The sequence below is a fragment of the Centropristis striata genome, chromosome 18, assembly GCF_030273125.1.
Source record: "Centropristis striata isolate RG_2023a ecotype Rhode Island chromosome 18, C.striata_1.0, whole genome shotgun sequence".
Taxonomy (NCBI): Eukaryota; Metazoa; Chordata; class Actinopteri; order Perciformes; family Serranidae; genus Centropristis; species Centropristis striata.
The window spans coordinates 17598253-17610715 of NC_081534.1; the positions used below are offsets into that span (position 1 = coordinate 17598253).

At 41.1% G+C, this 12463-nt stretch overlaps 1 protein-coding gene across 1 annotated transcript in view; it reads left to right on the forward strand.

Moving 5' to 3' along the window:
- LOC131991585 (pleckstrin homology domain-containing family G member 1) overlaps positions 1 to 12463 on the forward strand; it is a 78681-nt gene that overhangs the window by 53129 nt on the left and 13089 nt on the right. Inside the window, exons 3-4 of the mRNA XM_059357048.1 lie at positions 6140 to 6240; positions 7382 to 7451. Coding sequence (XP_059213031.1) covers positions 6140 to 6240; positions 7382 to 7451 — 171 coding nt within the window. The remainder of the gene's footprint in view (positions 1 to 6139; positions 6241 to 7381; positions 7452 to 12463) is intronic.

A 12463-nucleotide genomic window follows, 5' to 3' on the forward strand; every position in this document is an offset into this window, starting at 1 on the left:
ATTTCATTGATCAAACATGTATATCTGCAGGCATAAATCAGCTAAAATCCAAGTTTGTTTGAAAAAATTTTCCTCTGTGAAATGCCCTGCAGGGGTGTGAAAGCATTGGGTTTGTTAAATGTTTCGGACACAAAACCATGCATGGTGTGAAACAGCTTTTTATTTAAAAGAAAAGTAAATGTAAACATTAGAATAAAGTCTGTAAAAACAGACTTAATTTTGTCTAGAAATAGACATTTTGTTCTTTATGTCTATGTCTCAACCCCAAAGTTATTTGACCACCTCCAGATTTATAATCACTGTTCAATAAAAAAAAAAAGGAGCATACACCTTTAAACCCTTTGAAGGTCCCATCTTTGAACTCAGATGTTCCCCTGCTGACCCAGCTGAGGCCCGGGCAGCGGTTGAATGCCAGGAGCAAGACAGGGCTTTAAATCATCAGATAACACACATCCTTTAGGTCCTTGTGGTTTCTCTCACACACGTGCACACACAGCTCGTTGCCTGCTCAAACACAATAAGGTCACCTGCGCTTGCAGGCGGGGTTTGGCCGAGTTACACGACACCGGTGCCTTTGTGCTGTGGGTACAGGAACACATTCAAAACTTTAGACCTTTTTAAACATACACACACAATACTGTATGCACACACTGGGATAAATGCACTCTTTTTGTGAGGTTGGCTTTGAACTGCAAGGACACACATTACCTTTAGTCAGTGCTTTAGTGGCTTTGTTTGGGATTGGGTGTAGTGGTTTGTATCAAAGGTTGCTCTCCTTTCTCTTCTCCTCCTCTTTTTTTCTCTGTTCAGCTATTTTTGGTTCCCTGTGCAACGTATAATGCATATCATCTGTGCACAAACGCATGTGATGTATGTTTTGTATTTGCATTTTGCAGCTTAATTCGGATTGGTTGTGGTGTAAAATGACAAAACGTTTCTGTGGAAATTGTCTTTGCATGTGTTGGAGCTTTGCCCACTTTTTCCCGTATCCTCCCTCTTAACATCGCTTCCTCCTCCACTTCAGGCTCTGAGTTCATGGGGCAGTGTGTGTGTTTGTGTGCGCGCATTAATATATGTATGTGTTATTTGGGGTTAAAAAGGTTCATTAGGAGAACGGCTGTTGTCAAAAGAGGACAGGAAACTCATATGCCCAGGAGACGGGATAAGTAGTAGGAGTGAGGTTGAGTTTTTGTGGTTTTGGCCTGTCACCCCTGATCGATGTCCCTGCCCCCCACTCCTGCTCCTCCTGTCCCCCCTCTTCAGGACACAGATGTGAGGGAAAGGGGGAGACACAGAGAGGAAGGTAGGTGGGGGGGATTTAGCTCCGAGATAACAATGTCCAAGTAGGTTAGGAAAACACTGAACAGAGCTTAGGAGCTGTACTTAATAACCCTCTCCTCTGCAGACCACCTATTGCTATTAGAGAAGCAGACCACCCAGTCCTGGAAGACCACACTTTCATGGCAAGACAGCTAATTCTTCACCACTACTCTGGAAAAAGACACATGCATTCAGCCTTTCTTCACCCCCTTTAATGACAGTTGTAGTGAGTGCACAGAGGATGGATTGCACTGATTATATCTGTTTGAATAGAGCTTTTAACATGACAGTGCACTGATACTGAGAAAAGACTCTGGACAGCATCGTCCCATCTATTATCAGCACCGTCCCTTATGAGCTGGTCCCGCAACCCCTGTTTCAGTAATCCTCTTTGCTTCCTGCAGTGGAAGAGGGTGTGACAGCCTTAACACAAATATTTACCCAGACTCCCCTGGGCTCACCTGTGTTTCATCTGTCAGCAGCCGTGCTGTGGTCCACACACACTAATACTCTGCATGCAAGTGTGTCAACTGTATATCTGGTGTAAATTACTCATACGTATATGTAAGTTGTGCATAGCTTGTCTGTTGGTGCAAAAATGAATGCGTTTCTTTGGTGGCTCTGAAAGCTCAACATGCTGCAACTTAAGAAAACACTTGCAAACAGCATTAGCAACTCCAATGAAAATAGCAAGCATTAACCCCAAAAGTTGCTTAAAGTTGCCAGATTTCTACATATGTTTATTTGCATATTAGTGACATCACAGTGCATAATTTGCATAAAGCTTAGTGGTTATGTCAGTTGACTGGCTGCACACGGTGCAAGAGGAGAGATCCAGTGATCTTGGCAGGAGAGCCAAGGGGAAACATGCTGCATAAACAATAAACACAACCAAATACAAAAAAACATCACAATACAGAAACTTGGCAAAAACAGAAAACACAACTTAATACCCCCCCCCCCCCCCCCCCCCCAAAAAAAAAAAAATAACCCCACCAGAATATAGAAATGTACTGAAAATACACCAATTAAAAAACAGCAGCATGATACAGAAACATGTTGCAAAAATGGAAAACACAACTAAATACAGAAAACACACCAAAAACTGAAAAGTTTTCAAAACAGAAAATGCTATATGCTGCACAATGGAAATTAGTTACAGAAACAACAAATATGTGCCTAGGGGACACTAAAAATAATAAATACTCCTGCTATACTTAGTGTTCCATGGAAACATCTGTTGCTTTGTAACTCATTTCTGTTGGGCTCAGTGCAATCTGCAGTGTTTCTGTATTTGGTGTGTTTCCTGTATTTGTCATGGCAGCCTTTGTGTGTTTTGGTAAAAAAGTTTTCTTCATTTGCTTTTGTTTTGTCTGTTTGCATGACTTTCCTGAAGTTGCAGCGTGTTGAGCTGTCTCGGTGAACATTGTTTGGGTGTTTGTTAGTTCTCCTCGGGTCGGTCGGTGCGTGTAATGAGGCCAATCCGCCATCAACAAACACGGTGAAAAACAAAGCTCTGATCTCTCGTTCTCTCCTCCTCTTCTCAGTCTCTATTTTGTTTCCCACTCCGATCCCTGGAACGCATGGCCAGGCCGTTTAAAGCTGACCAGGAATTTAGAAGTAAAGTGGAAACATCACTTCTTGCAGGAACATTCAAAGTAATGACATTTGGATGTTTACACTCGCCTTTGTCTGGAGGAATTACTTCCTACTGCGGTGCAGAGTGAGGGATATGTTTGTTGTGTAGGAAAAAGAGTGTGTACTCGAGGAGGTTAATGGTTAACACGAGAAAATATCAAGTTTGTACATGTTATGTCTAATGCTTGGCAGGCGTGGAAGTGTGTGTGTGTGTGTGTGTGTGTGTGTGTGTTTTTGTGCTGCCCATTGTTGAGCTCAGTGCGGCTTTGGCTGAGAGTGATGAGTGAGTAGGTCAGGCCAAATCAAACTTGTGACCCTGTGGCTAATAAAGCATCACATTACCTCGGATAGTCAACAAAAGTCCTAACATGACCCTTCGACGTGACCCCCAACATCTCCAACATGCCCGTTAGTCCTACTCTGTAACTCAAATCCGTCAAACCAAACTCTTGGCCTAAAACCTTTAAACCCAAAACAACCAAGATGTCATTAAATTTGAATTCACTCTGAAGTCTTTAGCTGAGTTCATTTTGTCTGTGCGTCCCTGTGTTTGTCTAACCAAACACAACTTAATGGACTGTTTGGACTCTGCTATTATAGCAATAATGATGGCTAAATACATTAAACATTACCAGGAACAGAAACCACCGCAGCAGACTGGAAATTAGGCAAACAGACTGAATGAGAGCAGGGAGACTCTCTCTCTCTCTCTCTCTCTCTCTCTCTCTCTCTCTCTCTCTCTCTCTCTCTCTCTCTCTCTCCCTCTCTCTCTCTCTCTCCCTCTCTCTCTCTCTCTCCCTCTCTCCCTCTCTCTCTCGATCTCTCTCTCGCGCTCTCTCTCTCTCTCTCTCTCTCTCTCTCTCTCTCTCGATCTCTCTCTCGCGCTCTCTCGCTCTCTCTCTCTCTCTCTCGCTCTCTCTCTCTCTCTCTCTCCCTCTCTCGATCTCTCTCTCGCTCTCTCTCGCTCTCTCTCTCGCTCTCTCTCGCTCTCTCTCTGTCTCTCTCTCTCCCCCCGTCTCCTCTTTCGCTTCTAAAAAACACACCAACTGAAATGATCAGTGTGGGTGTGTGTCTCAGTGTTGTAATGTCTGTCCTGTCCACTTGCAGACTGTGGTCTGGCTTTGAAAGCTGTTACTGTGCTGCCACCATGATGCTTCCTCCCCCTTATCCTCCATCCACACCTGCTCCTGGTTTAAAGTTTAAATACAGCTGCTTTCATGGTTGACATCGTTTTTGTGTACGGCTTTGCTTGCGCACGACGTGTTTCCTGTGTTTTGGGATTCAGAGCTTAGATGAGCACAGAGGCGTTTTTGTAGACAGATTTTCAAAGACAGACTGATATTTTCCTGTCTCCTGTATGTTGTCTGATTCAGATTTTGTTAACTCCAGACTGTGATGACATGGTATGGAGGGCAAACAGCACATAATAATAATGGCTTCTGACAGAAATGAAGTGCAACAACAATTACCACCAGAATGCAGCAGGAGATATAATAATAGCCAATAATCTTGCAAAGAAAATAGAGGAAAAAAGTAGTACATAACCAGCCCACTGCCTGCACAGAGAGCTTGTGAAAGAGAAACCAAGTTAAAACTAGAATGGCACTCGGAGCGACAGAAAAGTTAGTTCTTCCGACTTCTGTCTCTGAATAAGCTTTAAATCGTGTGAAACATTTGTAGCTGTTTCTAGTATTTAACCCATTATGTTTGTTTTCAGCAACAGCAATAACCTGAGGCATGTTTTTAATTATCCAAAAGTGTGAGAAACTAAAAAATTCCAATAAACAACAACAACTCAATTACTATATTAGTGCAATGGTGTTCTTTACCTCCCAAGGGTCATGGTTCAATGCATGTTGAAGCTTTTTGTATGTAGTTTGGAAAGACCTACATGTAAAATACAATGGTTTTACATGACATTGATTTTAAAAAATATATATTTTTATTTTTATTTTTTTGTCTTTTTATGAAAAAATACTTTTAACTGTTTTTTTTTTTTAGATTTTTAAACTTTGAAATGGTTCAGTTTGACCCGCAACATAACAGGAGGGTTAAATAAGATTGAAGAGCAAAGGAAATGGTTCAGATTAACCATGAAATATGTACCAGAGTCTTCAGTTTCATGTCAATTTTCAAATCAAATTTTTTCGATTATTCTGACAACATTTGAATGCAGCACAAATGCCCTATCTTGCATCTTTATTGAAAGTGATAAAATATTAATGTATCCATCCGGTGATTCTGATCTATCTCAAAATTTAAAGAGTTTTTCTTCAACCCATGCTACAGCCTTCCACCAAGTTTAACGAAAATCCAGCTTTCTTATCTTTCTTCCCACCTTTCACTTTCCTCGCCTGAGGCTGCTGTTTAATCAGCACTCCTCACTAACGGCAGTGATGCAGGCAGAGATAACAGCCGGAGGGTAAAATCCTCTTAAAAATCCTTCTACCTGTTTCTCAACAAGCAGCCATTGTTAAACCTGCTGTCTCACAGCATTCGTCCAGGATTTATTTACACTAAAGCAGATGAGCTCCGCTGTTTCCTCATCAATCTGTTTACAATAAACAGCAACACTACACGTTACACTAACGGGCTGTTGTTGTCTACATTACACCTGGCTTTGTTTTCCAATGCATGGTTAAAATTTTGTCTTTCCCAGTTCAAAACTGAAACTGAATTCATTTGTCACATTTTTGTTTTAGTTTTTGCAAAGTTAAGGTAAAATCAAAGCAAGAAGATAAAAAATGCACAAAAAAAACACCCGATGAAGACATGGCAATACAAATAAATATAAATGAAAGAATTAAGAGAGTAAAATAAGACAATAAAAATGCAGTATCACATAAAAGCAGCCCTAACCCTAAAATTAGATTAATTGATTGGCAACTCTCTAAACATAATTAAAGTTCACATTATTTTGTTCCTGGGACTGAGACACAAAACGCACAGCGCATAATTATGGAGAAACAGAACAGAACAGTCTCTGCGTTACAAGGATATCTGACTAAAGTGTTGCAAAGTAGAGTCAAGTGCCCCCGGAGAGTCGTGGGCTTTGAAAGTCTGTAGATGTCACAGTGTGAGTGCTCTGTCATAATCAAGTGTTTGTCCGAAGGCCGGTGCCAATCACAATTCCAGCCATAAAGCTCTCTAACGTGACTATGTTCTCTCTTTCTCCCTGCAGGACTACCTGGAGTCCATCAGTAATCAGTCTCGGCTGGCCCTGAGCTCTGAGGATAAAGGCTCTCTGTTCGGAAACATCCGGGACATCTACCACTTTAACAGGTACAACACACTCACAGAGCTGCAGACTGCTGTCACACTTCATGCTGCACTCACTTCATATCGGATGGATGGTGCAGATGTTTGCAACTTGTGAGCATTCACATCAGAACTCAAATGTCATTATAAAATTTGAAAATTCAAGTGCTGAAAAACACATATATTTTTGTTGAGTTTATTAGCAAAAGTAAACTGATTGAAACAGAAGTATATAACAACAAAGATAGCATAAATTGTGCAAAAGAGGTAAGAAACCCTAAGGGGCTTATTATAGTGAAACCTCCCCTCTAGAATTTACAATTAATTCTCCTTCTAGTATGGATATGATTATTATTTTTAACATAACATTTGACATTAGGGCCTCATCACTGAAATCTCAGCCAATCTCAGCCATGTGTAAGGTAATGGTGAGACATGTTTATTTAAAAACACTTTCAGTTTGCTAATGAAGACTGGAGACTTAAATGAGCTCCATCTGAATATAAATATACAGACAGAGTCTCGTCTCTCTCAGGCTCAACAAACAATGGCCTGCTCACAGTGAAACTGGGCTGAGCCACCTGTTAATTTCTGGGAAGGGCGTTGTTGAGGCAGTCAGGTGTGTGTGTGTAAGTCCCCGTCTGCATATTTGTCTCCCTCGGCACCGCTCTGTGTGTGTGTGTGTGTGTGTGTGTGTGTGCGTGTGCGTGTGCGTGTGTGTGTGTGTTGTGTATTCAGACGAGATGGCTAGTCCAGCATCATCCCTGGTGGTCTGGAGACACAAACTCTTCCTATTCATTTCTCAGCTGTCACATGCAGACAAACTGGCCAGTAAAAAGGAAGCATAAAAGCAGTTTAAAGCGGTCGCAATGACCTCATGCTTCAGCCATGAAACAATAACTCCGATCGTTGTTTTTTTTCCACAGGGTGCACTTACACACACATACACAGTGACACACGGGAGCTGCCTGTTTGAATTCATGGAAGTTTCTCATTTGTTCAGAGCCAGCTGCCCTTAGACCTAATTTTTGTGACTCTTGCTCCTGGAAAAACTGTTTGGAACAATGACTCGTGGGAGAGTCGTTTATGTTCTTTAGGAAATTATGGGTTCAGATTTTCACATGAATTCTCATACTGATTTCTATGAGCTCTGTGTTTGTTTCAGGGACCTTCTTCATGATCTTGAGAAGTGCAACGCTGACCCTGTGGCCATCGCAGAGTGCTTCGTATCCAAGGTAACGATTCTCCCCTGCCCCCATGTCCATCTCTCTATATCTTGTGATAGAAAGTATATAATTACATTTAGTCAAGTACTGCATTTAAGTAGACATTTTAAGGTACTTGTACTTTACTTGAGTATATCTACTTTATGTTGCTTTATGCCAAAAACACACCAAGCAACGGTGCAAAGCAGCAGCCGCTCCGAGTTCCGTGAGCTGCAGCCACTTGATTCTGCAGCAAAGTGCGACCAAACTTTTGCTAGCAAATTATAGCCAGAGAATACCTGCAGCAAATCAGTAAACAGTCTTGTGACATGCTCACTGATGTTAGAAAGAATTTCTCCCCGTCTGAGACACATGAACACGCCTTTAAGTGGCATATTATGCTATATTTAAAAAGAGCACCTATCTTACATTTGCACACTCCTAGAACGTTTGCACAGCTCTTTCTCTCATTTAAATACCGTCTTATTTTTTATGTTCCTATTAGTTGTTCCTACTGTTTATATTTTCATAGATTTTTTTATATTTTTGTGTGGACTTTTTCTATTCCTAATATTTTCCATCTATGCTGCTTTTTTTTTACTCCTTTTTTTTAATTCCTCGTGTGTGAAACCCTACTTGGAAATATATTTGAAAATATTTTTGAAAAATAATACAAATTAGAAAAAAAAAATTATTTTCATTCTTGTTTAAACATAGTAGCATCATCATTTAAAAAAAATAGACATAATAATAAACTTTTTTATATAGCAAATTTTCATGCATCAACAGACTCATTTGCATATGTGTATAAGTCTAAAACGTCTCAGTTTATCTTCATTCAGAGCAACAAATCATATGAGTGATACATAAAGTTACAGTAGTTCTTGGTCCACTTTCAGGATTTACTTACAGGATATTTACTTGTAATGGAGTATTTTTACATAGTTGAGTCTCTCTCCTCCTCCGCTCGTTGAAACTTGTCCTAACAGCTGGTGCAGACACACACACATGCACACACAGACATACACATACAGGACAGAAAATGAGAAACAAGCTCTATTATAAGAAGTAAGTTGTCAAAACTCAGGGGGAGACGCTGCGTGAAGTCGGTCAAGTTTATTGAGGCCACTAGCATTATTTCGGTGGTTGGAATGTGAGTTTTAAGGGCAACAGGAGGGCTGGGAGGAAAGACAACTCCTGAGGAATTTTAAGGACCTTCCAAATATATAATCACCTTTTTTTACTGGAGGGGGATAATAGCAGTGCTTCATCATGAAAACGAAGACTCAGCAACTGTTGTCAAAGTATCCCCCCCTGTCTGTGTGATTATTCCACTCCTGCTCCTCACCCCATCCATGCCTTAAAAAAAAAGATTGCATGATTATGTCCCATGATAGTGTGCTGCATTCCAGCACTTCCTCTAAAACACTTTACATTCCCTCCCTACCCGCCTGCAATTACACCCAATACCACAGAGCAACTGTCTGGCCATATATTAAAAAAAACAAGTCCCATTCAGCTTCACACACTCCCTAAATACAGCAGCTGTTGTTTAGACGGAGCAGTTTTATTGCAGCCCACAGCACCACTCTGCATAATTAACTGAGATCCATAAACAAACCAGCGTGATGACATCTTGTTACCGTCTGATTAACGTTACAGTGTGGTGGACTAATCTCAAGTAATCCCCCAATCTCACATGCAGACAACCGAAAGTTGACTTCTCTTCTGCAGCCAGTAGCGACAGTTATTATAAAAACAATATAACATCCTTATAGCCAGGGGTTAAACTGGGTCAGAGCCAGCTGACGGCAACGCTCCACCTCTTAAAGGCAAAATCACATCCTGCCTGGAGCCTCCGGCCTCTGATAACGTCTCTCTCATGAGGCTGGTAGTCATGCTGCAGCTGTCCATTAAAACTATGATATGTCTCCCTCAGTTTTCAGTTAAAAAAAGAGCTCCTGACTTGCTGCTCCATATCTAAAAACACACACAAACACATTTTCTAGTGTTTCACAGCCAAATGTGTCTCACATAGAATCATTTTTTGCTCTTAAACACTTAAAAACAGCATTAAACATCACCATTTAGAAAGACTGTTAAACCCAACCATTTAATATGCATAAGTACAGTCTAGTACAGTACACAGATGTAATCTGTTGTGTACCTGTTGCCAATGATAAAACCCAAAAATAGTCCTGAATTTGACCATTTTGTCAATTTGTTCGCAAACAAATTTAGCCTGAAACAGGCTAATGTTATCTTTCTGGTTTATACAGATTCAAGTTCCTTCTTGACTTTTTGATATAATAGTATTTTTCTGAGCACGTTTCTCCATGATGGCTTTAAAAGCTGAAATCAAAATTGTGTTTTTGACATGTCAAATAGCACAGGAAGTTCTTTAAATGCTTAAAAAAAAAAGTCAAACTAGCTACAGCTACAATCGTACTAAATCTGGGCAAAGCGTATCTGTTGAGGAAGACTGTCTGATACGATCTAAACCTGAACCAGCTGGTTCTTTCTTAAGCTGCCGTACTGTCAATGTCAAATGTCTCATATGTTTTTAAATGTTTTCATGTTGTTTCTGTTACACCGTGCCCAAATCAGATTTCCCCTCAGAAGTTTATTCAACTCTACTCTCTAAACCTAAACCAGCTACTAACAGACCAATGTCTCAGTGCAAAATAATGCATTAGATTCTCATATATATTCATGTTGACAAATGAAATATTGGAGGTGAACCTTCAGTAGTGGCTGATGGTAAAAACTGTCCTTCTTCTTCTATAGATTTGTCAGGTTTAATAGAGTTGTATAAGCCAGACCACTGCCTGGAAATACTTAGTCACCAATGACCATTACACCTCCTTTACATTGAGACATCCGTGTGTGTGTGTGTGTGTGTGTGTGTGTGTGTCTGTATGTATGTGTGTGTGTGTGTGTGTGCGGCTTCCTCTTTTCAAAGGCTGACTTCTGGTAAAAGAGCTGTAACCAGAATAGTAACCAGAGTTTATTTGTATTGCTGAAGGTCAGTCATAGTTGCTGAGATCCAGAAAAAGCACAAACTCTCTTTCTCATCAGCTGTAAAATACACATACACACACACAGACACAGACACACACACACACACACACACACACACACACTTGAACACTTACCCACAGAGACACTCGCAGCTAATACTTTTCTCGTCTGAGCGGCCAAGAATCACAACCCAGCACCCAGTGTTTGAAGAAGAGACAGATCTCGTTGTAAATCTCTGCCTCTCTCATAGATAATTGGCTATCTATCCTCATGTTCCTCTACGTTCGACTAAATCCTCACCGTGCTATGTGATGAGTAAGCCTTTAACACGTTTTATGGGTCGCTACATGCTGACTGGAGCACAGAGAGCACAATTACAACAAGATCTTAAGCTCTTTTTGCCCCTAGTGATTGTGTTTTTTTCAGTGCTGCGCTGATGACTCACTGTGACCGGTCCGGTCTCGACAAATCCACACAAAAAAAGACTGATTTATGACTTTGTCATTAAAAATGATCAGTGGGTGTGTGATGCAACTCGACCTTTTCTTGTTTCTAGAGTAGTGATTAGCAGCCACAGCAAAAAAAAAAAAAAATGTTCTTTATAATTTGTCTTTCGATATTGCAGAAAGAGATGTTTTTGCCAGCTCCGAGTTCAAAACTCTCACATGCAGCTTTTGGATATGCTGATTATATGATTTTTCATAGCTTGTATATATTTCCAAATGGAAGTATATTACAGATCTGAGCTATTTCAGGGTCTTCTGGTCGGGTTCAAAGAGTTTCTGCAGACAAGTCGGCTTTAATGACAAAGTCTGTGTGTGCAGAAGTGCATGCTCTGCACAAATTTGTATTCCATAGAAAGCATTTATGTATCTTGTGGTCTTGCGTCCACGCTCCAGAGGGATATTAAGAGTGTGTATTAGGAGTGTGTGCTCGTGTGTGTCGTCGAAAAATCGATGGTGGCACATCTGGTTGTGTTTAGGCCTGGTCTGTGGCGGCAGACTGCTGGAGACGAGGAGGAGAGCTCTGCTCTTCAATTTAGGACGGTTCCCACGGAGCACCTCAGGCTAACAAGTCTGTCAGTGTGTGTGTGTGTTCTGATGTTTAGTATGTTTAGGTGGGATGTACTGTTTGTGAAGAATTGTTCGCTGTGGCTCGAATAGAACTGTATATTTACTTACAGTAAAAAATAAAACATAACATTCACACACACCAATAGGCATACAATAAGTTTACTATGCATCACGTGTTGGGAAATGTGTGTGAATGTCCACATTGCTCCGCATGTGTTTGTGTGTGTGTGTGTGTGTGTGTACACATTGTGAACCAGGACAGACCTCTGTCATCTGCCCTGTGTGTTTATGATGTCGCTTCCTGATGGCCGAGCACATCCTGCGACCCCCAAGTGTTTATGGACACAAATAGAGTTCAATTAGACTCTCACGTTATGCAACAGAAAGGGGTTCATCTCCGGGCCTCCAAGAGAGAGCACGGCGACGGGGAGAGATGAACAGAAAAAGCTTTAGGAGAAGAGGAGGAATGCAAGATTGTGGAAAAAAAAGTATCCGTAAAAGACCGATAAAGAAATGACATACAAGAGCAAAGAGAGGCTCATACTAGCTTTGATAAGCCATGCCGTCTCTGATGTCTTTGATGTTCACAGAGGCATGCAAGGTGGGAAAAGTCTCAATTAAAGGGGCGGCGATGAAGTATGAGGGGATGTATAATCTGAGCGCTCAGGGCCGGTGGGTTCAACGCAGACTTAAAGGCCAGGACGTAGGCTAATCATAAGCCACAGGGTTGACTTTCAATTAGTAGCAGTGAGCGGAGGAGAGAGGATGCCTTGTCTGTGTGCGACGGGTGTGTGGAGCCGTAAACATGAAATAACCGGGCCAGTCATCAAAACTGCACTGGACCGCTGCAGATACAGTGCAGCCAGTGATGCAGCAAAAGAGACGTTAAATCTTGACCTTAAAAGCCTCATTCAGTGTGTTTTAGTACAGTTCTTAAAAGGCATTGAT